At 45.4% G+C, this 27,347-nt stretch overlaps 1 protein-coding gene across 3 annotated transcripts; it reads right to left on the bottom strand.

Annotated features, from left to right (window-relative positions):
• Window positions 1–1,049: 1,049 nt before the first annotated feature.
• On the bottom strand, window positions 1,050–22,280 carry trpv4 (transient receptor potential cation channel, subfamily V, member 4). 3 transcript variants are annotated; one of them, XM_062542814.1, is made up of 17 exons: window positions 22,142–22,280; window positions 19,639–19,750; window positions 16,911–17,368; window positions 15,666–15,841; window positions 13,946–14,098; window positions 12,976–13,116; window positions 10,054–10,352; window positions 8,966–9,145; window positions 7,533–7,694; window positions 6,997–7,089; window positions 6,623–6,696; window positions 5,829–5,994; window positions 5,517–5,583; window positions 4,682–4,992; window positions 4,258–4,385; window positions 4,044–4,165; window positions 1,050–3,616 (listed from the first exon to the last, which is right to left on the bottom strand). In XM_062542814.1, the coding sequence occupies exons 2-17, from the start codon at window positions 19,645–19,647 to the stop codon at window positions 3,504–3,506; spliced, it is 2,652 nt and encodes an 883-aa protein (XP_062398798.1). In that variant the 5' UTR covers window positions 19,648–19,750; window positions 22,142–22,280; the 3' UTR covers window positions 1,050–3,503. The 3 variants fall into 3 exon arrangements, with proteins under 3 accessions (XP_062398798.1, XP_062398800.1, XP_062398799.1); XM_062542816.1 differs by having other exon boundaries at window positions 7,533–7,691; XM_062542815.1 differs by having other exon boundaries at window positions 22,148–22,247.
• Between the last annotated feature and the right edge of the window lie 5,067 nt (window positions 22,281–27,347).

The following is a 27,347-nucleotide window of genomic DNA, read 5'->3' as shown; positions in this document are numbered from 1 at the left end:
GGGAGGGAGGGATGGGAAGAGAGGTGAGGTCTTGGCCAGCAGCTAAATGCTTCACGGCTGGGGGTCCTGAAGCAATTATGTCACCACATGACGAGGCCTGGACTTTTCAACCCAAGCGAACGGAGAGAGAGACAAAGATGGAGAGACGGGGAGAGGAACAGAGGGAGGGGGGCGCGGCTAAATTAGCGCTCGGACGGCGCCAGGGGTGGGGGTGGACAGAGGGGTGGGGGGTGGCTGGAGTTGAGTTGGAGTGTCATCTGGTCAGGAAATTGTCCAGGTGTGCTAACACATTGTGGACTCGGGGCATTGCCCACACAGGCTCAGTCAGCCACACCAAACCAAATGGACCACATACACCTTCACCTGACACAAATACACCTTCACCTGACACAAATACACCTTCACCTGACACAAATACACCTTCACCTGACACAAATACACCTTCACCTGACACAAATACACCTTCACCTGACACAAATGCACCTTCATCTCAAATCAAGTTGAAGGGTCTAGAGTGCTGACAATACCGTGGCAATATACTGCCATCTCTCAAAATGTGTTACACTTGACACATCTACAGTACCAAGATGGACATTATTGAGCTGACAACTACAGCATGGAGTGAAATATATCTTCCTAAAAAGAAAAGACGTTATTTTGGTTAATATATGTAATGGAGACACAAAGCATAAAATTAAAGATTCTAACAAGATTACGAAGCCAAGTATTAAATGTCAAGCTCTAAATGTGATAATACTTGTGTGGGGGAGAGAGAGAAAATCATTCATTATGAAGACAAACTCAGGAAGGGCACATTATTGATATCCTTAGAGTTTTTAATTTCATATGATAATTGGATGGTAATTAATGTGCTCTTTACTTTGTCTTGGGGTAGTGCTAATAAGTGATGCGATCTTGTGAGTCTACTGCCATCTGATGGGCTAAGTGGGCACTACAAGCAGTTGGCTAGTAACAAACCTCTGGGACCTCTGCTCTGTAAGCAAGAGAAAGGCAATGAGACAGAGAGAAAGCAGCTGAACCACTCCACCTGTTGTTTGACATTTATTAAGAAAATACAAAATAAAATTACAAAACAGACTTATAAAAATTCATCCAGTCCATCCAGTCCATAATAAGGGATGAGAGCATAAAACACATTGTTGCATTTGGATACCAAGTGGACTCTATTAGCACATACAACCTCTTCAATAGATCTTTACAGAAAGGCATTTTCCTGGTATGCTACAGTAGCATTTGTAAAATAATCAGCGTCAAGTCTCCACTTTAACACTGAACATGGATAAAAAGAATATATTACTTTTATACAGCTTTGTTTAAAACCATCTCAGTATTTGTGAGACCACCAAACTACATTCTCTTACAACGAGGCAAAACTGAAAAGTGAATATTTAAAATAGCAGTACACCTTCTGTTTTGAAATCTCAACGAGCAATGACCACTGAGAACCCAGTGGTATCATGGGCCAGAGAGAGGTCAACCCGTGTCACAGAGTTCAAACAGATTGAGTACACTCTTAAAACAAATGTTTTGGAAACAACACAAGTTGTGTTGTCCCTATCTGGACACAGAGATATGTTTAAAAACAACGCAAGTTGTGTTGTTTTCAACACAATCATTTTAAGAGTGTGAAGTGGCTGAGTGAGTTTTATGAGAACCCATCAGAAGGCTGTACTGTTCCAAGCTATACACAATGGTGTTCAACTGAGGACATATCCAAAACAACGTAGGCTACTGCAATATTTCACATATATTTAATAAACTCTACAAAAGGCCTAAATCTACATTAGCTTTCATACATTTATTTTATGGCTTCATATGGAGGGATTTGATCAAACATGCACTATTGCCAGGAGCTTTCAGAAATGCCCATTTGGCAGTGAGATTGAGAGAAATAAGTCCTACATAGAGATCGAGCACATTCTCATGGCAGTTGATCTGGATTTAAAGGCACACTTTAGGTCTGATGTCTTAAAGAAATCCCTGAGTTCACATGGGGGGCACTACGGGAGCCGCATCGCAGCCGCGCCAAGAGCAACTATCTGTTATAGACCTGAGACCACAGCGGTGCTCTGAGCTTCAAAATGACTCGTGCTGACTTTCTGTGGGTAGGTCGAAGGCAACGTTTCGTGCAAAGACTTCGACAGGTTTTTGGCACCTTTAACTCCCGGGCGCTGCGAGCGTCCCTCGAAACGTCTCGAGGCTGAGAGACGGTGTGCTATCGTTGCAGGATGTGGTAAATACCGTGTCTACTTCTGCTGCTGCTGCTGCTGCTGTTGTAACCCCTATTTGGTTCCCAGCCACTATGCACCATCATAGCACAACACACAACACAGGGACCTGTTGGCAGTTGGTTTCTGTTTTTTTCCGTTTCTTCAAAACCATGACTGAGTCATATGATGATGCTACAAATAATGTTATAAAAAGGTGAATACGCTCTCCGGAGCCAAGAATACCTGCACACGATGTTCAGAGAAATAACTTCAAAGGCAGTCGGTTTTCAAAGCAAATGCTATTGGCAGTCATTGCGAATGTGTCTGTGGATTTTTCCCTTCTGAAGGGCTCTTTCAGTTCTGTTGCGTTTGAATTAGGACTACTGACAGCAGAGCCGGTAAATGAAAGGTGAGGGGGTGCATGCTTTTCAGAAACCCCATATTGCCCAGTGCAGTCCACTCTTTTTCCGTTCCATATCATTTCAGTCATTCAACTCGACAGCTGTCATTTATGATGGCATATCATTTACAAAAGCAGCATTCAGGAAGATGAGCACATATTGTGTGTCAGGAAATAGGTCGAAAATATATTACATTTCCACTCAATACAGGCCTAGTGTCTTAAAGCACCAATATAAGGACTCCTTTTTGTAGCAGTTATTAGGAAGCCCACCAGCAGCAGTAACCAAACACAATAACACAATACAGTCTATGGGGTACAATGGAAATACTGCCTGCCATGGGTCCCTAATGGGTCTGGTGTGTAGTGTAGCCGCAGTAGTGTGAGTGTACGAGGCTAATTGTTGCATGTAAACACCCAGAGGGAACGCCAGCTTACCTCAGGACTCCGAGCCAACCCCAGCTCCAGGCCCTGCGGCCGATTAGCCCAAGCAACGATGATTCGAAGCTGAATCCTCCCAAGAGCCGACAAACAGTCCATTCAAACCTGTGATCTCCCAGCCTTTGCTCACCTGAGCCAATGGGGTGGCCCGGAGGTAAGCTAACAGCTCCTCTAGTAGATGGGGTGGGGAAGTGAAAGTGTTGTGTCTAATCTGTGCGTCTATAGCTATCCTAACACAGTGAACATTGCATCAACTATTCCATTCAAGCTCTTTCTGAACAGCTTCAACACACAGCACTGATGAGGTGACAAACCCTTAACTGCTCGTAGGTGCAACTGACCACACTAGCCAGGAGTGGGATGTTAATGTGGCCAGCGGCGGCAGAGGTCCAGGGCTGTCCAGAGGCCGCGGTCAGGCCTCGGAACGGGTTCTAGCTCTCCAGGCGATGCCGCGGGGTGAGCGGCTCCATCTCCAGCACCAGGTCCCGGGACCGAGGAGTCTTATTCAGCTCCACAACCCTGGGCACCACAGTGGACCAGCGATCTGACCGGAGGGGAGAGATTGGGGGGGTCAGGTCAGGTCAGAGTGGTGGTGACTGAGTGCTGGTTTTTTTTTGGGAAGTATGACTCTGCCTCTGTGTGTGTGTGTGTGTGTGTGTGTGTGTGTGCTCTTGATTTTCAAAGTGGTGGTTGTCTTAACATTGTGGGGGGGGTGCAAAAGAGAGATTATGTGACATGCCCGCATATGCATCACTATGTGCACATATGTGAGGATTGGTGGTGGTGGTGGAGGTACAGTAATATGAACCTGTTCACATTTGTAAGAAAATATACAACATTCATAACACCCTTCAAATAGGTCTAGTGATCTGAGTTGTGATTTGAAGCTGAACTCAAATATCAACCAACCTTTGCCAAAATGACAGACTATACCTTTAATATTTCCTGTTTTAGAAGTTTTAGAAGCTCACCTCTTCGAAGGCCTCGACCAGTCTGTGGAATCCCATAGTCCTGGTTGAGCTCCTTCTGCCCAGGGTCCTCATTAATGATCCCCAAGTTCTGATTCCAGTGTGACCACCTCACCTCATCCACCCTAAACCATTTACAAGATAAAAAGGGATGTTCAGCAACCGTCTGGGAAAAGGTCATATTTATACCTGTGTGTCGCACAGAAACCCTTCCTACCTGAAACACAAGCGCTTGTCTGGGGTTCCATCCCAGTTCTTGCCGACTGTCACCATCTCCCCCACCCGGAAAGACTTGCGCAGGCACACAGGGAAGGATCGCTCGATATCCAGGATGGTTGTGGCCCACTGGTAAGTTTCAGGAAAAGCCACACACAAATTACTAAAACCAACTAGACTACTCCACACGACTGAACAGAACACCATCTCAGTTAAAACATGAGATAGAGTAGAGAATGTAGAAAAGAATGATTAATACAAAGACATGAAATGACTGTGACCGTAATATCTAATTCAGCCCCTGGGTTTTCTGGCTACTGCTTGTAATATTATATTGGAATTCTAATAAGGCGTTGAGGACACTGTGATACTGAATGAATGGAGCACTGCTCAGTCCGCCCCGGCCCGCAGTCTCGGTCTCTCACCTGCAGCTTCCAGATCTTCTTGCTCTCCTTGGACACCTGTCCCACGGTCTCCCCCATGAGGGCGATCAACATGTTGAGCAGGAGCACGAAGGTGAGGATGATGTAGGTGACCAGCAGGATGAGGAAGACCACGGGGTACTTGGCGCTCTGGATCATCTCCAGCTCGCCGATGCCGATGGTCAGCTTGAACAGGTCAAGCAGGAAGTTGCTGAAGGTGTCCGTGTCGCGGCACTTGGGGTACGTGGGGCAGCCCTCCGGCTCGGGGCAGACAGTCCCAGGAGGGGGACACATGGTCAGCAGGGAGACCAGGGCTGTGGTGGGGTAGAGAGGGAGGGAGTTAGCACCTCCACACTGTCCAGACGATGCCCAGAGAATCCCAACACTCTAAAGTTGGCAGTTGTTGGCTGCGGTCTTTGAGACCTTTCTAGAATGATCAGAAAACCAACTTCCAGCTCCAAACTGCCCCAAAGACAGTAATCAAAAGAAATGACTTTGGGGACATTATCAAAATCCAACAACTCCATCCAACAAAACACAGACGGTTGGTGCACACTGCTCCATCTTTTGGCGTTTGTTGGAGCTTGTTGGGGGGCAGTGTGCAGTCAACCTTTGAAAGAGAAACCACTATCAGAGCGGGAGATACTGTCTCCAATCCGTTCCGATGGGTTTTACCCCTGCCGTCGCAGGTTTGCTTACTAAACTGAATCCAATCGAACGGAATTGCAGTGAACTGTGAGGCACAGGGTGTTCCTAAGCATCTATCATCACAGCGGGGGGGGGGGGGGGGGGGGGGGGGGGGGGCGCTCTCCACGGGATCCGAGCGCGCCGTACGTACCTGAGGCGTATCCGATCATAAAGAGCACATACACCAGCAGGAATCGGAACAGGTCTTTGAAGAGGATCTGAGAGAGAGGAAAATAAGGGGGGTAATGAGCAAATGGCTTGACAGTCACTGAGCCTTTGTGGTTTTTGGTGTGAAAGCTTTTCTGAGTCATCGAGGACGGAGGAGGAGAGGGAAAAATACGCTCGTGGCCTTTTTTTCGCTGAGCCAGCCACAACTTGCTGAAGACTACCGTCCATTATCGTGGCCATTTACTAGCGGATGTCTGAGCGGTCATCACTGACCGGTGAGTTCAGGCCACTGTACCTTCTGGATCATGATGCTGTAGGTGCCGGTGAGCTTGAGGCCGCGGGTGAAGTAGAGCATGTTGGTCCAGCCCAGCACCAGAGCGAACACCATCACCGACACGTACGACTCGATGCCGGACAGATAGAGCGCGGCAGCCACCAGCACCAGCACAGAGTAGATGAAGCTGACGAGAGAGATAGAGAGAGAGAGAGAGAGAGAGAAGAAACAGAGAAGAAAAGACGGAAGTCACGTCAGGTCTCGAGAACACCTCACTCCACCGTGTGTGTGTGTGTGTGTGTGTGTGTGTGTGTGTGTGAGCCTCAGAGCAACAGACAGTCTGTGCTCGTACAAAAGTGCGTTGAGTTGTTCCGTTGCTCCCCCCCGCACCCCACCCCACCCCGCACCTCTTTTATACTCGCGACTGTGGCGCTGCAGGCCTTGTCAGTTTAGCAACACAGATTAGCATAAACAGAGCTCCGCGTGTTCCCCCCCCTTTTTCCCCTCTCTCCTCGCGCTGGATTGTTGGGGCTTTTATTAAAGGAGATGTAAACTCCAAAACACGCCAGAGAAGAGGTTGTAGAATTAATTAGACAGCTCAATTAAGAGGGTGAGAAATTAGCCGGAGGAGAAGACGCGCGGAAGGATGCGGCAGGAGACGGAAGAATGAGAGAGGGAGAGAGAGAGAGAGAAAGGGAGACAGGGAGACAGGGAGGGAGGAGAACAGAGAGAGAGAGGGAGTAAAAGAGAGGGAGAGAGATGAAGAGAAAGCGAGAGAGATGAGAAGAGGAAGGAAGTATGTGTGTTAGCCTTACTAGAGTAGCTGAAAGGATCCATCAATAAATAACGAGTTGACCCCCGGGCACTTCTTCAGGAAGAGGTCCTTAATCTAAGAGGATGGAGAGAGGAAGACTTTTAGCATATTTAACAGGCCTTTAGAGGACAGCAGGAAGTACAGCAAAAATTTCCTGAAAGTTAAGCTAAGACCAGAGCTTAATAAGCACATTTCTAGCAAGCGCTGGCAGAATAATGAGATTTGAGCTGCAACGTGTTATTGCCAAGCTCAATCCTTTTGATGAAAACACAGTATTTTGGCATCAGATTTTGCAGCGTGTGTGTGTGTGTGTGTGTGTGTGTGCGTGTGTGCGTGTGTGTGTGTGTGTGTGTCTTGCCAGTGTTTGCCACACACATTGCTGAGGAAGAAGAAGACTCCGGAGCCAACTGTAATGAGCTCCCCTGCCAGGCGCAGGTGGTCCGCACTGGTGACATAAGAGTATGGAGGCTGGGGACACACAGAAGATCACACTCAACTCTGACACGTACACAGCACATTCAGTGACTTATCCACATGGTACCACACACACACACACACACACACACAGACACACCATACCATGCGTTCACACTCAAGTGTAAGAAGAACTGCATAAACCTTATGAAGACAACCTATTGCTATAAAAAACTTCAGAAATGTCTTCATAATGCCGAATGAAGATAATCAGCTCAATAATAAACAAATAATGTATTTTAAAGGTTTACCGTATGAAAGTTATTCAGAGATATTTAAGCCTCACATTTAAGCAGATACCTCTCTTTACAGTCTATACATTGCTTTTAGCTCACAGTATATAGCACATGTATTTACATAAACACACACACACACACACACACACACACACACACACACACACACACACACACACACACACACACACATCAACGCACCGGTCCCTCTGTGGGCCGGTAGTAGGCCACCAGGGTGAAGACGATCATGGTGAACAGGTAGGAGATGACGCTGATGTAGAAGGTAACGGCACCAAACTTCTGCCACTTGGCCCGGAGCAGCTCGTTGATGGGTTCCACGGCCAGCATCTCGTGACGATTCTGCTGGGAGAACCCAAACTGTATGAAACCATGGGAATGTTCTGCTCCCACGTACTGCATAAGGTGTGTGTCTATTGTTTTGTACTCCTGGTCTTCACTAACAGGATCAAGTGTAGTACATCCATATTGATTATTGACTCGTCTAGAAAAGCACAACTCGTGAATGTTGAATGTTGAATCTTACATCTTGCAGACGTATCATCCCAACACAGAGGCTGACTCGCAGCAACAGCAATCCTGAAGACATTTCAAATGGGTGGATTCTCTTCTTTAAAGAGAGTCTCACTATGAAACGAGCTCTCTCAAGCTATTTCTGAAGCTGTCTGTCTAATGGAATAGCATGGTGCTGTGTGTAGGGCTAAAGAACTGTGAGCTGAGCACCAGGCATGTGCAGTAGATATGACATGAGGCCTGTGTGGAACACCACCATTTGAGCTGAATACATGGTTTTAAGCTTGATGTGTCACCCCAGGCACTTATCTTAACCTGACTTTTTTCTTTGTCTCTTCATGACATTTGTATGGATAAAAAAAGAAGCCATTTTCCTTGAGGTTGCATTACCAGAAATCCTGTGTGTGGGCAGTCTAAGGGGGTTACTATTCTTTATGCATGAGCTTTTAAGGGACCCTCCAACGAGTTCATCTGCTAGCGAGTCTTTTTTCCCCCGCTCATATAGCCATCCACTAGAATGGTAAGAGCGCTAGCTATTATTCCGCAAGTGTATGCCTCTACAGGCAACGCGGGGACAAAATAGCCCGAGGCAGGAATATTTCTTTTACATTCATTGTTTAATCCTGTCCTTCTGTGACCAGTGATTGGAGCCCCCAAGAACCACCGCGTTCTAGCCGCGAGCGCATCGCTGCATTTTTATAAAGGCCGGGATGGGGGAGTGGAGGAGGAGGCACGAGGACATCTAAAAATGAAGATCTGAAGACATAATAAAAAGCCAGGGAGAAATGGCTCCGAGCTTGACAAGCTGCATGAAAAGGTGAAAGTGACACATATCCTTTTTTACGCTCCCCCCCCTCCTCTCCCTCTCTCTGTTTCTCTGTCTGCATCAAATCCTCTCATGTACCCAATACACGAGTTGATGCCGCTCGTCCATAGCCATATGAGTTGTTCAATTATAGATCAATTTCATCTTAAATCCTTAAGTAAACCTTGAAAAGGAATAATAATTGGAAGAAAAACACACGCCCCACACAAAAACACACACAGAAACAGAAAAATACACACACACACACATACAAACACAGACACACACACACATCTACCTCTATGCGGCTGTTGTAGACCAGGATCTCGAGCACAGAGACCTCCTCGCCGCACGTGTCCAGAGAGGAGAGGTCGTAGAGGGAGGAGTACACCGGCCCGTAGGCCCAGTCCTTGAACTTGCGGGACAGGTGGCGAGCCTCCTCGTCCTTGATCTCCCTGCGGATGATGTGCTGGAACACCTGAAGTCAGAGAGAGAGGGAGGAGATCAGGGTTCCACCCAAAACAAGGGCTTAGTTCATCCTCAGAGGAAATGATCAGTCACTGGCTTATTACTTCCACCGAGGAGGTTATGTTTTCATCGGGGCTTGTTGCTTTGTTTGTTGGTTTGTTTGTTTGTCTGTCTGTTGGTTCGCAAGATAACTTCAAAAGTTATGGATGGATTTCAATGAAATGTTCAGGGAAGAAATGATTACATTTTGGGAGTGATCCGTATCGCCGTCTGGATGCAGGAGGCAGTTGTGCGTTCGCTTGGCGGAGGTTTGCGCTCTCTGAGTGCTTTTCTAGTTTCATTTGTGGAGATGAAAGGAGATGAGGAGGCGATTTTCTGTTTCATTATCAACAGCGCTGCCCTCACTAACACATCACAGTCACGGGGCTTTGCATGGTGCTTGAGCTCCACGACAAATGAACCAATCATCCAACGATCCACCCTCTCATTTCTAGCTACAGCAAACACGCTTACTTGGGTAGAGTTGGCTCTTCTGGGCTGCAGCTGCTGTGTCACTCTGATGTTTTACATACTTATTTGATTAAACCATTTAATAGCAATCTCACCCTAATATTCGCCAATCTCAGTAGAGCCAGACTCTTACTCCAGTGTTGCCTAGGAAGGATAGCGCCACTGGATACAAAGGCCCCTTCTCAACCTCTCTCCTCGATCCTCAGTCCTCCGGCTCGTTCCCACTGATCTATAAAGAACACTGGATAGACTATCCCATTGTTGCCACCCCATCATTCTTCATCTAGATCAGTGGGAACGAGCCGGAGGACCGAGGAAGGAAGGAAGGAAGGAAGGAAGGAAGGAAGGAAGGAAGGAAGGGAGGATAGATCAAAAGGACGAATGAGAAGAGCCCTATCTGTCTCTCACCCCGATCTTGCCCAGCTTGGCGGCCATCATGAGCGGGGACATGCCGTCGTTGTTGAGGATCATCTCCAGGTTGCCGTCGGGGTAGAGCTTGGCGCTCTTGATGAGCAGCAGGTCGTACATCTTGGTGACGAAGCGCGTGTTGTCGCGCGTGTTGTCGGCGATGTGCACCAGGCCGTGGAGGACGGTGTTGCCCCGGGAGTCCTGCCGCCTCAGGTCGGCCTTCTTGTGCGAGTTCTCCGTCAGGTAGTGCACCATGTCCGGCTGGTTGGTGCAGGCGGCTAAAGACAAGGGGAGCTCACCTGAAGACGACCGAGAGAAACAGGGACGTTAGGGAGAAGACATCGTCGGAAGCAGGCTCAGGTGTACTTTGGTTTCATTTGGAATCAGCCTGAGCTGCAAAACCAAACTGAACATTGTCAGTTTTGTCCGTTTTCTTAGCCAAATGTGAACTGTAAAAAGTGGTTAGTGTCTTTCATGTGATAAAGCAACTTCTCCTACATCAATATGCTGGGAGCACAGTGTGAATGCCTGAATGATGAAGGTAGATGAGAAATTTAACTGACCTTCACTCTACCAGAGTCTCCCTATGAAAACTACAGACTCTATACACCAAAGACAGACACAGTTATCCTGGTTTGGAATGCATTACAGATCGATCTCTCTCTCTCTCTCTCTCTCTCTCTCTCTCTCTCTCTCTCTCACACACACACACACACAGACTCAACATTCTATACATTCTATATGACCCCATCACATGTCCCATGTAACGACCCTGTTGCCCCAGTAACTCATCCCTAATGTTTGCCAGACTCTGCAATATAACCCTTCGCCCAGCTCCTAGAGACTCAGCAGCAAATCAGCCTGTCCAAAGGCAACGGGCTGATTAGGTGGAACAGCATCTCTACAAGAAAGCGAGTCTAAATTTGCTGCATTTGAGTTAAGTGCGTTGGACAAGAATCACACTGACTGCTCCTTTAAGCAGCATCCCATTAGCTAGCCGCTGTGAGGCCTGCCACAGAGGGTGGGGGGCCTCCCGCTTCTAATCAGCTCTCACAGTTTCAGCAGGGCATTCATTTTTAATCTCTTAAACTCCCACCTCTTCATGCTTTAAGAAACATTCTATTTTCCACAGAGGTGCCCTAAAAAAAGGGGATGCCGTTGATGCCGAGAATAAGTGGTTGCCAGGGGCGACAGATTGCCCGCGTGTGAGCCCCCCTGTTGAGCAAGCCTCTTTCTCTCTCTCTCTCTCTCTCTCTCTCTTTCTTTCTGTTGATTTGCATGAGCGCTCAGAGGCATTAGCGTGATTGCTAAAGCACATTAACCAGCTTCGCTGTTGCCAGATTCTGCCGCTCGCTCACGTCACTGTCAGGGCTCAGGAGGAGTCTTACCAGTTTAACGGTGGGAGAGACAGCATGGTCTGGTCTAACAGCCTTGCAAGACAGACACCCACGGAGCTGGACCTGTCATGCAGGCCCGGATTGGGCCCAGATGTCAGTCTCGCAGCCCCCTGACACGGACACCCGTGCTGCTAACGCTAACATCTGCGGTTTGTCCGAGGCAGGCCCGGCCCCGGGCCAGTTCTCAGTCTCATTGCCCTGCAGCTAAAGCAAATCTACTGTACAATCTGAGCGAGGCTCAGGTGTCAGTGTCAGGCCTGTTTGGGCTACCATACGCAGATAGGAGGGGAGCGAGGAGGGTTCTGCATTAGCCGGACTGTGGGAGCTCGCCAGCACAGATGAAAATAGATAATTCTCTAAGCCATTCTCCCTCTCCTCCATCCTCCCGTGCTCTGTACCTCCCTTTCTTACCAGCTTCATTGAGTCTGTCCGTTTCTATAGCTTTTGCAATGACTACTACAGCATTCACCTTTATTCTGATGCAAGGGCCTGACTAGTTGACTGAATAATATGAAATTCAGTACATAGGCAGGATAAATAAATAATCCATCCAATGTGTTACACCATTCACAAATACAGTCATGCAGTCTAAGTTATTCTTTGTCTAATTCCTTCTTACTGCCAGTAGAGGGCAGTGAGGGGTCAAGGCATTTCACCAGGAAGTTCCCCTCAGATGTCTGCAAGGCTGAGGACCTCAGGCAGGTCAACAAACATGAGGTTTGAAGCTGTTGGTCTATTTAGCAGGCCCACTAAAGAGACAGAGGCGTCCTTTCTCCTCGCCGCATTCACCTCAACCTATTTTATTTGTGACTTCATGTCCTTATTTGTGATGTTATTTTCCTTATCCTGCCCTGCCCTGCAACCACAGACACCTCCTGCCTTAACTGTGCTGGGCTGCACCCTTTCATGAATACTTCAACTGTCTGTGGTCATTCACATTCTCTGCCAACAAGGACTGGCTCAAGGGTGAGGGGAGAGTCACCTGACTTTACCATGGCAACAGGGGCACCTTTCCATGTGGAACACTTCACTTTACTTTCCACTGCAGTTCCACACTACAGTACCAGCATTTCCTATTCCTACAGCATTATATATCTGAGACCATTAACACTGGAGGCATCGTGAAGGACATCTGAGATGATTCATGGCAATATCGATAGTTTTCGATTACCTCACAGCATATAATTACATGAAAATGAAAGGAAGAAAATACACTGAGCTGAAGCCCTGGTTTAGCCTGAATGTCAAACATTACCAGGAGACTGTACCAAGAATGAACTAAATGAAACCATATCTTCAACAGCAAACACAGCTGAGAGCTTTTAACACCACTGGTATGGAGTTAATTTACATCAAACAGTGTTGCCATGACACAGCCAACCACAATAACGTAATCATGACAAAATAATAGCACAGTAGCAGTTGCCATCATAAAAAGGGGGCATCCAATCTAAAGAGTGGACGGCTGTAGACCTATAAAGGCTTGCGTTAGATGTGGCCTAACCAAGCCAGAGAGGAGACTCACCAAAGTAGAAGTATCCCCCCTCGTTTTTGGGCTGGAAGAAACGTCCCCGGGCCTGAGCGTGCAGATCAGCACCCTTCTCCACCAGCAGCTCCACGTACTTCTTACAGCGCCTCTCGATGGCTATGTGCAACGCTGTCTGGCCTGGGACCACAGCAAAGCTGGATTCAGAACATACAGTAGCAATGCCACACAAAGATGCCTCCACAAAAGTAAATCACCAACACATATTCACAGGGCTTTTTTATTTCCTAAAGAAAGGACAGTTGGTTTCAACACGTTTACCTCAGTTTAAATACACAGGTACTGTAACATGTGAGAAGCTACAACTCTAAACTATAGAGATGTCAGACCAGTAGCTCAGTGAACTGAAGTGGGTGGACATGAACTGATGCTGCTTATGGCCTAATAAGTACAGCTTCCATGACAGCCTTCTCCTTGTTACATCTTTATCTCCATGTTTACGAAAGACACTTGCGCTTGTTTACTTTTGACTTTTACACAGGCTGTCATGCCAGCTGGACATCCTCTGCAGTTTTGTATAACAACATGTCCACACATCGTTGAACTATTTGTGTGAGGATCTTTCCAATACTACACTTAGACTATACCCAAACCAAACCTTTCTACAGACAAAGCTGTGTGGTAGCCCACATATACTGTGACTGCCCTATTGTAAACGCATGTCTGTGTGGAAGATGTATAGCGCATGTCTGTGTGGAAGATGTATAGGCTACATACACAAACGCACAACACTGTCCCAGGGTGGAAATGACATTGCTCTTCAGAACAAGGGCACAAGACCAACCATTGGAACATGTCTCGTTCCATTAACCACTTTAATTGGTCGTCTCTTTTGTGTAGGCCCAACACTGTGAAAGAGCTACTGTGCCCCGGGCAACTGTGTCCCCTCGTGTTGTGTGTGCTGTGTTGTCGCGACCAGTGGGGCCCTGTAGGAGGCCAGAGGCCTCACCTCGATAGTAAACATCTCTGAACGGCGTGTTAATGAACTCGCGCAGATTCCCCGTCTGCTCTGCTATATCCACCAGCAGAGGAATGGTGTCATTTTGGCCACTGTATAGATTCAACAGGGCTTTGGGAAGGCATGTCTTTCCTGTGGAAGGTTCTAGAACAAAAAGGAAACAAGGGAGGTTGAGCTTCTCATTTAAACAGACACCCGACATTTCAATGGTTTATAGTCAACAGTCAGTCAAAACAGTCAATGGTTTAATGTTTCAGTTAAGAGTAAAAGATTGACAAAGCAGAGGCAGGGTATGGTATATGCATCTAAGGCAGTGGGGTTTTCAGCTGTATGGGAGATGTAAGGTTTAGAAGACCACCCATTTTAACAAGAGCTCAAAGCCACTGTTTGGGGAGCTGGAGAGGAGGGATAAATATAGTCCCACACAGCCTGAGAGAGCAAACACAATCCGTGGGACTGCTCTGCTCTGCTCTCTCTCTCTCTCTCTCTCTCTCTCTCTCTCTCTCTCTCTCTCTCTCTCTCTCTCTCTCTCTCTCTCTCTCTCTCTCTCTCTCTCTCTCTCTTTCTCTCACTCTCTATTTACATTCAGGCTGAGAGAGGATCTTCAAAATGCCTGTCAGCCTCCTCTTTCCATTTGGGACAGTTTGCTGTGATTTCTGGCTGGGCCGTGCTACATGCTCCGGGGTGTCCAGCCATGGCCGACAGGAAACAGGCCCGCCTTTGCTAGGACAAAGCTCTGACATCACTCCAGCTTCCTCTTCAGTACTCCTGAGGGCCAAAAACAACATTGGGCTGGCCACGGCTCAAGTTTTGTAAGATTACAATTGAGGTTGTAAAATAAACCCATTTGTTAATAAAACCGCAGGGCGTATTTTGGCTAGTAGCATTTCTGTTGGAGGTGTGAGAGTACAACATGCTATTTTAAACAGCTAATGCTGAAATATGCATCAGCTTGTACAAAATTAAAGAGATCCTGTGACAAGCAAGATGATACATTTTGTCTACTGAATGATCCATATCTGTCACTATGCGGTTTATTAAACAGCACACAAAAATGTTGTCGCTCTCAGAGAAAGTGGAAAAACTGAGACGTTGCTTGTTTTCAGGAGCATCCGCTCGCGATTAAGACCGCGCGATATACTATAATTCATCTGGCAGTGAAAGCTTGAGGGAGGTTCCAGCTATTTTGGTAACGACTTCCTGCCAAAAAGTGATAAAGTATGAAGTAATTGCATAACCCCAGACACAATGTGTTACAGTGTGATTTATCAAATGAGCTGCTGAATCAACACAGGGTGGAGGGGAGCTTTTGCTCCCATCAGACACCGCGCTGTGCTTCTGGCACTCGACTTTGCTGCGCTTTTACATTGGTGACAGACTCACCACTTCAGCATATGAGATTTATATTTATAGATACTTTCTCTTTGGAAATGAGATCATCTCACTCTCTCTTTTCTTTTTCTCTTGTACTTTTTTTTTTTACCTCCACACCTAACCACTTCTCAGTCCCTTTAAGTGTTACGTCTGGGAAGCCAAACCTCTTTCAAACACATCCGCACACAGAACCCTCATTATCCAAACAAACATCCCCATTCTCTCGCTGACCTTTTCTACTGACAGTGACTTGTGAATCCTGCCTGGCCTGCATGTGTAAACCAGGAGGGATATTTGGCATTGCGGCCCCCCCATTTCCTTCCCACACGGGCCTTACCTCTGAACTCTTCGTCGGTTAGCCGCTTGTCACGGCTCTGCAGGTACTCCAGGAGGCCGTCGAGAGCCTCGGGTTCGGCTCGCGACACTGCATCGAACAGAAGTGACCGGTTGAAGATCTTGACCACTTTCGGGGGATCGGTTGTGGGGTCATCGTCGCAAACTTCCTCAGCCTTCCTGTGAAAACAAATACAGCCATTTTCCGCATATAAGTCGCATTGTGTATAAGCCGCAGGGCAGTGTTTTATGTAAGTTAAAAGAAACAAAACCATTATTAACACAATATTAACTGCCCCCCTGTATTAACATCATAGCTGAAGAAATTTTGCAAAATTAATGTATAAGCCGCGGCTAATAGTCGGGAAATTACAGTATACTGAGTACTGTGACAAAACTCAGGACCACTGATGTTCTCTTTCATCAACTTAAGCCAAAGTGTACATGTACATGTATGTCCTCCAAAGATAGTCCTGCCCATAATGAGTACATACCATGTTTCATGATCAGTTTTTTTTCTGGAATGATGACAAACTGTATGTGCTATTCTTAAGGAGGTATGTTTAATAGAATTAAACAAGAGTTGGCACATACCAGGGGACATTTCAGAGCTGTGGACAATGTGCAACTGCTTGAAGTAAATCACAAGCTTACTTAATTTGATAACGAGCCATAATTAAACTGGCTTAATGTCCTTAGAATCAATATCTCACCGTTTCTTATTGGCTCTGGCAGGAAAATGGGCTCATTTTCAGAAATAGCTAGACGGGAGTGCAGGTGAGGTGTCAGCCAAAAAAAAGCTTGGTCCACACCTAATGGAAGACTCTCCCCAATGGGCCATAATACACCCCACTGTGTGCCGCAGACTCAGAGTAGCCAGGAACAGCCCCTAACCTAAATATTACCTCAACGGCCGACCAGGGAGCACAACAACGGGGCCTCTGTGTTTCATCTCACGCTCCAACTGAACAGCTTTCCACACTACAGCCTACGGCACATGCTGTGGGGCAGGCCATGTTATCGCTAGTGAAGATTCCCTATCCCTACACAAGCCATATCATCAACAGAGATTATCATGAACTACTGTAGGAGGAAGAGAAAGAGAGAGAATGAACAGAAAAGCTGTGAGGTTTAGGAGATCTAGAAAATCTAAGGAAAAATCTTGGAAATCTAGAAATATTCTTAACTGATTATTACAATGCATGTCCCTGAAAAGAACCCCTCCCTCCACCAACATCTGTCCTCTTACCCCCGTGGAAGTTTTTTCCTTCTGCGCTTCTGGTTGTTTGTCTCCCGGCACGTCCCGTAGTCGAAGAGCGAGTCCATGGGCGCCTTCTTGGACCCCGGTGCCACGGGGGACTCGTAGATGGTGGACTCCAGGAGGTCCATGGGGTTGGAGATGCCCTTCTTGAAGGCGCCCTGGAACTTGTACCGCAGGTTCTGCTTGCCGTCTCCGGCTGCTGCCTGCTGGCCGGCCGCGGGTCTGCCGGACGACGGATCCTGGGAGGGTGGCGAGCTCCCCTCCTCGCTCTCAAACAGATGGTCCAGAGCCGCCAGAGCGAAGTGGCCGTCCGCGTCCCGCTGGGCATCTGGGCTATCTCCCGACGACAGCTGAATGGTCGGGGCGGCATTGGAGGGGGGAGGGCTCTCCCCCTCCGTCATGGCGACCCGGTAGCGCCTTAGAAGGGTGGCTGCGACTGATCGACCCTGAAGGGGGGCCAGAGCAGAGAGGAGTGGGTCTGCGTTAGCCAGCTTAAGCTGCTTCAATGCTCGCTAGTATTACACTATCCTCTCTTATACAACGGCAACATACTTCTGAGGATTGGAGGCAGTAGCTGACCAACAAAGCACGTCACTGCAAACACAGCTTGTAACGCAGAACCATAGGTTATTCAATACAGTAGAGTTCAGAGGGGGATATTATGGCAAAATAAGCGATGGTACTCTTTCTGGAATCTAGACTAGACTAAAGCCTTATCTGTTTAATTGTCATACTCTTAAATGATTCATATCAGAAGCAAACTAAACTAGAAAAGCACTCTGAGGGGCAGATGTACTAACGCTTTTGCGCCCACTTCAGGCGTATTTGTTTCGCAACGTGCGCATAGAAAGATGGCGAGGTATGTATTAACGGGCCGCAATGACGTGAAGGCGCAGACTGCCTGTCGCGGGAGCTGAAAATGGCAAATTGCGCTTTTCCGTCTCATGCATATGGATTTAAGGGAGTGTCAGCTGATAGTAGGAGGTTCGTGTAAAAAGATGGGAGGAGAAGCGTTAAATGCGCCTAATTATGTATTCCTCTGTATGTACTAAAACTGCCCATGAAAGCGCACATCTATTTTGCGCCTAAATATTTCCGCCTTGTAAAAGCAGGTGTTAAATGCGATTTGCTGTTAAATGCATCTATAAGAGAATCATTCAAAGACAACAAAATCGCTCATTAGACCACCAGTTTTGCGTCTTTGTACTACATCAAAAGCAACCTTAACTTTCGGTGGCTTTTCGAATGCTTACTTTCACTTTCACGCCATCCGCTTAAACTTTCCTACTTGTTATGATAAATCTTCCATAGCCTACGTGCACAAGTAAGCCTAGTTTGAGTAGAACTACTGCTCTAAATGATGTTCCTGCTTGTTGACATTATGCATTGTATTATTTCATGATCGCTAAACTTCGGATTCCTTTTAATGTTGTCATCAGTTAACTTCATTCAACTGCGCTTCTGATTGAAGTGTCGTTCAGTTGTTGTCCTTCGCAAACTGCGTTAGGGGGCGGAGAACGGCGCAGATTACCCAACGAATTTCAGGATTGGTAAATAGGACGTAAACTGAAGTATTTTAGCGTGTGCTTTCTGCGTGTTGGCCTTGGCGCAAAAAACGTTATGAGCGCTATTCTTAGTACATCTGGCCCTGAGAGCGCAGACCTCCGCCAAGCGAAAACATAACCGCCTCCTAGATCCAGACGGTGATCCGGATCACTCTCATTATGTAACTGTTTCAGACCTTTCTTGAAAATGTCATCAAAATCCATCCATAACTTTTTGAGTTATCTTGCTAACAAACAGACAAACAAACCCCGATGAAAACATAACATCCTTGGTGGAGGTAACGAGCCCATTGTATTCCCCTTTTCATCACTGCGTTGTGTTTCCTCACAGTGTTGCCTTAAGAGCAGGTATAGACATCACAAGCCATAATAACCCAAATGATCAACAGACCCAAAATTATTCACAGACTTGATGGATTCCTACCGCCATCTGGGATTAAACGCGGGCCCTTTCATGCCTGTGGGCATGGATGGCACAGAAAGGCTGCAAGTCAGCCATTTGCTAGCCCTTGGCAGCCTGAGCCAGTCATCTGTAAATACTAACCGCCGCATTGCTCAAGCCAGTGACTTAATGTCTGTGTGGGCAGTGAGAGTGAGCAAGTTAGTGAATGAAAAAAAAAAAAAGAAAAAGAAAGTCAAAGAGCTGGACAACGTTTTTGGGATTTTCCATCAAAGAGTTGAGATTTTATTGGCCGGGTTCTTTCCATGTGACCTTGACAGAAGGCCACTTTATAAAGAGGCACAGATCTTCAGGCAGCTTCTAAACACTGCCAGACAAGATGTGAGAATTATATACTGATACTTCAGTTCCCACTACGACTGTTTGAAACTGCTTTTTGAAAGTTGATTGTGATGGACTGTGATTCACCAAAGAGAGACACAGTAACTCAGAGGTCGTATGGAAATTGAACACAGGAAGACATAAACTCCTTTAAAAGTGTCAACACAGAACCTCAGAACCTGCATATTCATGGCAGCCGTACCCCGCCTGTTCTACACAATTTACACACAGTTTGCTACAAATACGATGACTCAGACCCCAAACAAGCTAAAAAAAAAAAAAAAAAAAGTGTAATGTTTGCACACGTTCCAGGTCTGGGAGACTCACGCTCTCCTCTCCTAGTTCCTCCCCTTCACTTCACTTCACTTACCTCATTCATCCCTCTCGCCAGGCTGCGGTGGGAGACGTCTGAGCGGGGAGTGCGCGAGGAGGAGGAGGAGGAGGAGGAGGAGCAGGGTGAGGCGCAGGAACATGCAGCGGGCCTGTCCGGTATCAAAGATTAAGAGAAGGTTAAGAACAGTGCTTGTGGATGTGTTTCCCTTTTAAAAAACAAAAAAATAAATAAAAAATGGGCGAGCAACAAGATTTTAGCCAAGAGATTTCAGAGTGAGAATCTTTTAGTCTATAAATAGCTGAAAAGATGTTGATCACATTGAGCTGAGCTATCTGCAGTACACACACAAATGAGATAGAAAGGTGTACATCTGCTAATCAAAAAAGTGAGGGAAACAGGAAGTTTTGGGTGGGCAGGAAGATGTGGATGTGTGATCTATCTGAGAGTAGGTTATAAAAGACAGGAACGAGTAATGACTGACTGGCCAAACAAAATAGAAGGGGCTGTTAACGGAAACACACACACACACACACACACACACACACACACACACACACACACACACACACACACACACACCCACACACACACACACACACACCCACACACACACACATTTCATGTCAAGGCATGTGTCAAGCATATTGCCAAGCGCTCAATAGTGCCTCATGATCAAACTTGCCACTTCCATGAAAACCTGAGCTTGTGTAACATGAAAAAGCTCATCAACGACCAGATCTATAGAAAGGAATGTGACACTGTCTGTCTAAGGGCCCGGTCAGGTTCACCTTTCCTAGAACTCCAGTGGATATACTGTACATGGATAAACACAATGGATATACACCTGACCTAACCATGAGCAAAAGCTAATCACAAATTAATATGTTCTGATTATAAACACATAGCTTTAATTTACAGAATAGTAGCAACAGTAATGCTGTGATAGATGGTCAAGTAACTGATACTCCTAATACCCACTTTTTCCCACTATTACTTGACATTTCATTAATTTGGCAGACTTTCCCCTCTGATTTGAAGTAATCTAGTTTCATTATCTTTAGCTAACAGGTCTTTGGGGCCATCTCAGTGTTTATGTTGAGTGGCTGTGGATCCAATCATGTACAAGTAATCTCCATTCTCCAGAGCCACTGGTCCTGACCCCAAGACAGTGCAAACACAGACACTAACCATCCAGCCAGGAAAAATATACTGCATCCCATAATCTGCTCTCTAAACTGCACACTGACCATGGAGAAATGAACACCATGAAAGACAAGGAAAGCAGCTTTTTTTGTTCAATGTAGACTCTTCAACAAGAGACGTGATGGTGAGTCATGGTGGGGAATTTTTTTAGAGGGGGTGGACATGATGGTGTGACTGACCACCCTGGCCAGTGTGGGGATGAGGGGGCTACAAAAGCCAATGGGCTGCAGTGATAAGTGAAGGCTATCTCAGTCACATGTGTGCTGGGAAGCCCACACGTTAAGCCTCTCTCCCGGGACAGACAATGTGTTTTCCTCCAGTGACTAGAGTAGATGTGACACAATGCAGGCCCCCTGGAGTAGGGGGAGATTTTGTCAAGGGAGAGATGATGCACGCAGCTGTGGGAAAATGATGGTTTGCCAGAAACATTTCCACAGTTCTGTTGATTTAGCGGTGACAACTACTCCACAACTACAGCCAAAAGAATGAATTTCATAATTCCTGAGTCAACCACGAAGTTCTTCAGTGTGTGTGAGAGAGATTGTTGAATCTGTAGCTTATGCAGTAACCTACTTCAGCATTATGCTAATGTAGGTTTGTGCTTCAAAACTACATATTTTTGCAATATCAGTATTAGCCTATGTCCTAATGAGAACAGCGAAAACAAAGGTGATATCATTACAATGAATGTTTCAGCTGAAACTTCCCAAATCTACACTAATTAGGTGAGGACAGGAGAAAAAGTTTTAGTTCTTATGCATGTGACAACGTTTCTTTTAAAATATCATTAGTTTATCCCTCTTTGGCCAATTTTCTACATGCCATTAGTTTACATAGCCTAATGATTTCCATGGCAAAACTGGGAGGTGACATTCAGATTCTTCAACATGTCAAGGACCAATTATTAAGCACCCACCTTCTTCGTAGCCTGTCATCGTGATAAAGGTGGACAAAATTAACACTTCAGACAGACTTATCAATACTGACATCTGTCAGTGATCATTTGGTAGTTTGTAAGTTTGTAAAACTAAAGTTGGCATGCCTTTCATATAAACAGTGACATTTGAATGACATTATATTTTATACAATTACAATTACAAGAAAGGTATTCCGTGCGTAAAGTACCGTTGGCTACCAAGACATGGCTGTTTTTTTATTTATTTAATATTTTTATCCTAATGGAAATCGCATCCGCCAGGGCAGATTCAGTCATCCACTTCGGAAAGTTTAGCCTACTTTAGCTAGATCTATATTACCTTTCCTCCTGTCGACCTGTATTCCACTGATGCGAGGAGCATACAAGAATAAGAATCCAATACAGATTAATCCCACTTACGTTCACCTCTTAATGTTTTCCCCCTTTTATTAATCGATATCAGGAAAATAACGGCGCAGTAACTGTTTCCATCCTCTCCGTCCAGGCATTCAAAGAAGGCTACCCGTTTCCCAGTCTGGGCACGCACGTCCAGGACTCGCTGTCGTGTCTACTCCCGCCCTCAACAACTCACAAAACAAGCTTTATGCAGCAAGGGCAGGGTGTGGACCAGTCAACGACAGAGTTTATGTGGCAGCCAAGGTAGGTGTGCTCCGACAGTGACCGCCAGTGTGTAGGTTTGCTAACGGAACGCCACAACCCGGGTCAAAGGAAATACTTTGGACGAGCAAATAGAATCTTCTGTAGCCCTATAAGTTTGGAATAAGATGATAAGATAAGATAAAAATGAGTCTTTAATGTCTCCTAGGTGGAGAAATTTGCCTTGGGCAATCGAGAAAGTGAGATTAACACAGATTAGACCAAAAAAAAAAAAAAAAAAACATACACTAACACAAAAAGGATAGTTTACACCAATAACCAATTACAGCAATTGAGACAACTCAATATAAATATGAAGCTAATGTCACATCCACACACACATAGCCAACCCCCCCCCCCCCACACACACACACACACATACACATACTGACACCCCTCCATCCATACACATACACTTAGTGCCACCCCCCCCCCCCCCCCCCCATACATACACACACTGCCACTCCACCCATACATACATGTTCTGTGCCCTCTGCTATCTTCCTTGCTGTCTGACTGTTGTATCATATAGTTCTTGCAATGAGGTAGGTAGGGGCATACCCATTATCTTCCCTGCTCTCCTGATGAGGGATTGCAGTTGAGCTTTGAGCTTCACGGACAGGTTCCCAAACCATATTATGATGCCATCTTATGATGGATTCAATGGCAGCCCTGTATGATGTATGATGTCTTCCTCTATGCCAAATACTCTAAGCCTTCTCAAAAAATGAAGATGTTGGCTGATCCTTAAACATAGAACCTCAACATACTGGGCCCATTTTAACTGGGAATCAAATGTCATGCCTTGATATTTATGTAAAGCCCACTGGCCTTCTTTGTGTGCAAAGCCCTACAGGCCTACTGTAAGTGCCTTCACAACCGTGTCTGTATCAATTACTATTCTATCTTTATAGGGATTGCAGAATATGTTTACTGAAAAGTCCCTGCCATCATCAGGGTCAAACCTTTTATAAAACTAAACTTGTTCGCCCTCTCTCGATCATCACACACATTGGGGCAATTGCTCTGTCGCTAGTTTGGAGTTTAACACGGTTTTAAACTCGGTGGTGACGCAAGAAGTCACGTGACGACTTAAGCTCCATTGCTGTGTCATATGCACCTGTGGTTTAACCTGCTGCTGCGTTTTTACCTTGATCTCAATTGCTGTGTCTTCAAGGAAATTCAAATCACCCACTAGAGGGCGCATTTAATGCGTGTTAGTCTAATCTCGGAAAGGACATGGTTTTGCGGTAGACTAAACCATAGTTTGCAGGATAGCAAGATAGGTGACAGCTTACGCTTCATAAACCGACACATATACACACTGTTGGCTAGTTTGTACTTATTACACAGTAGGCTACAATAAAGGCTACAGGATAGCAGTTGCTTAAGTTGGCAAATGCCTAACTACAAATGTACAAAGAACGAGTAGGCCTATTCGTAAAATAGCCTAACGCACGGTAGATCGTACCATCAACCCTAGACTATGGTCTTTATTTAGGCTACTTAGGCTGCGCAAAGCATTTATTTGAGGCAGACTTCCAGGCAAGAACTTTTGTTACGTGCGCTTTATTGTGAGGCAGAGAGACATGCGTTTTGTTAGTGGCACCGGCAGGCTATTAAAAGCAGTAGTTTTCAGTTTAGTTTGGGGTTTAATTTACTTTTGGACTGTTTGGTGATGTTGCTAAATGTAGAGACTGATGGGCACTGAAATATTATTATATTTGAAGGTTCACTATTACGTTTCATGTCGTTGAAAGGGATTTCCACCCGCTGTTTGTGGGAGGCGCTTTCATTCATTCAATGACTGAATAGAATATGTAAGGGATAATCAACGACGCGCCGTGCGTTTATAGGAAAATAATGCACGTTCGAAGTGGTAATAAGGACCCGACGCCGCAGGCGGAGGGGACTTTACACTTCGATAAGTGCATCATTTTCCTAGAAACGCACAGGGCGCGTCGTTGATTATCCCTTACATAGAATAGAATAGAATAGAATAGAATAGAATAGAATAGAATAGAATAGAATAGAATAGAATAGAATAGGCACTTGTTTCATCCCGTGAGAGAACCAACCAACCAGCGGCGCTTGGGGAGCAGTATGATTTGAAATCGTCTGCCCCTATCCGACACACTAACATGCATTTCACAGGCATTAAAGACAGTTGTGACATTATGTAGCCTACACCGCACAGATGCATTTTGCCTGGCCATGATGTAGGCCTGTTTAGGCTGACAAAATACGTAGCCTAGTCCCACATGGATTCGTGAAGGCTGGAATGCGCACGGAGCCATGGAATGTGGGTTTAGTGCCCAACACAATTTGTCCATAGTTGGGCTGAAGTGTGGCGATTAAAAGGCTTATTTTTGCTCCTCCGTGTAATGTTCTATTTAATTCGTGACAATTGATTGATTGACTGATTTAATGTTATAAATAGCATAGCCTACTGCATAAGATTTCAGATTCAGATTTCCACAAAAGTAGCCTAGACTATGATATATTTCAACATTATTTGCGTTTTATTAAAATGTACTTTACATTTCCAAAGTGTTTTGGCACTTAGAGCGCATTTAGCCACAAGAGTCATAAGTATCCCGTCAAAATCCTGAAAAGCGTTAAGACTGTTGAATTACGACTGCATCTGCTGGGGTAAAACTCAAAACAGCGTACTTCCGGCTTCCAGGCAGTTTAACCCCAGTAACTAGGAATCAGCTGATCCTGTCTCATTTCTGACACAGCAATCACGTTAAACTTCGTGCGCAGCTGCGTGTTAAACTCCAAAACCTCCGTTTTAAGGAGCACGGTTTTAAATCGTAGCACAGCTAGCACAATGCTAACTGACAGAGCAATTGGCCCATTGAGTTCACCTTTCCCCCTGTTCAGGTTAGTCATGTCATTGATGCAGTCTCCCATCTTTTTAGTGATGATGCCAAAAAGGCAACGCAAAAGTATAAAACCCTGAATACACTCCAGCCAATAGGCCTAAGTCAAATTTTCTGCCAACACAAAGAAAAATGTGAATGTAATGTCCCATCCTCACATATTTTGATTCCCGCTAACTTTGTGAGGGCTTCTATCGTGGGAATTCAATTGTGAAGTGAACGAAGGTTCACTCACACCCTTTCTGTGCCCTTTCCATACAGTAAGTCTAGCCTACCCAACAATTCATAATGTTGTTACTTGAAACAGGGTTAGCCAAAAGGAGGTTACATGCTTGTCAATTGAACAGTATAGGTGATGTCCCATTTCTGTTATTAACGTTTTGAACGTTTTTGGGGCTCAGAGCTTAGACCTGAGGGGGGGACTGAGGAAGGATTCAGTCATTAATGCTCCAATAGGAGTCAGGATTCTGGGGTTCTGGGTCAAATAAAATTCTTAAACATAAGATGCTATTTTTTGTTAGTTCTTGTATGAAAAAAAAAAAGCACAAAAGAAAACTTCACTGGCATACTGTGAATGTGCCTGTGTAATATCTGAAATATGTACAGTATTTGTATGTAGACTGATAGGAAGGATCTAATTATTATGGATTTGATGTGAAAACCTGTTGTCAAAGGAACACAAAGAGAGAGCCCTGAAACAATCCTTTTTAATGTGCCCATCATCTACCATGTTACCATGTCTTGGGAACATATGACCCTGGAGCATACCATGAGAACATAGGACCCTGGGGACATACAGTGGGTATACGAAAAGTATTCAGACCCTTTCAAGTCTTCCACATTTTGCTATGTTTCAGACTAGATTGGACTCATTTTTTTTCCTCATCAATCTACACAAAATACTCCAAAACTTGAAAGGGTCTGAGTACTTTCCGTACCCACTGTAGGACCCTCTAGGTCCCTGCATAGGACCCGTTTCCATGTTCCCATTACCTACAGTAACATGTTAATCTGGGGAACATACATAGGACCCTGTGAGCATAGGAACAAAGGACCCTGGGAACAAAGGGATGACCCTGTTACTTTTACACCATTTGTAGAGAGTATTATGATGCACTCAAAAATCAGATGTACTGACTGTCTGCTTGGTGTGCCCTCTGCTCTCCTTTTCATAACAAATTGAAGAGTTTACCCACCCAATGCACTAACTTTCAGGGAACATTTCCTGGTTATCTGAAGGTTGTACAAAGATTTTTTTATGGAACTTTCAGAGAACGTTTCCGGAACCTTTAACAAACATTCAATGGCTGTTCCCTTGAGTAGAACATATTGACAGCACTATACTTCTGAACACCTGATTAATCTTGAGGTTCTAGACATCAGATCTGTACACACAGATGTCTTAATAAGATGTCTAAAAATATCTTTGTGCATTGTAACTTTTGATGAACATTCATAGAGCGAGCCCTTACGGTACTCTAACAATGCCAGGTTGAGTTCCAAGAGAATTCACAGAATGTTGCGCAAATGCAGATCCATATATTTGACTAAACATTACATTCCGGGAACGTTAAGAAAATGTTTCTGAATTACATTAGGGAACATTCACAGCAAACATTCTGGCATCCTTCAGCAAATGTTTGTATGTTCCCTGCATTTTTTTCTGTCCCAGGAATGTTAAGAAAACTTTACTGAACTATGTTAGGGGAATGTTCCCACACTGTTTACCTTCCATGTTCTGCAAACATTTGCTGAAGGATGCAGGAAATTCCGGAATGTTTCCTGGACATTTTCAGAGTGTGCATCTTTGGTCAAATATAGTTTGGAGTATGTTTGTGCAATGTTCTGAGAACGTTCCTTGAACTACGTGTACATTCAAAACTGAAACCATTAGTGTACATTTAGGGAATGTTCCCTACATTTTTTCATGTTTGTTAGTTCCTGTGGCCTGAGAAAGGTTCTTTTAGGGTTTGCATGTTTTTTGGGCCTGATGTAACCTGATGTAGGCAACTCAATTCTATTCAGAATTTGAGTCTGGAACTGGAGCATTGGGACGTGATTGTGGGGTGTCTCAACTGATACAG

Source organism: Sardina pilchardus, chromosome 8 (genome assembly GCF_963854185.1).
Source record: "Sardina pilchardus chromosome 8, fSarPil1.1, whole genome shotgun sequence".
Taxonomy (NCBI): Eukaryota; Metazoa; Chordata; class Actinopteri; order Clupeiformes; family Clupeidae; genus Sardina; species Sardina pilchardus.
Note: the sequence above shows the minus strand (reverse complement) of the source record. Positions and strands in the feature narration are given on the sequence as shown.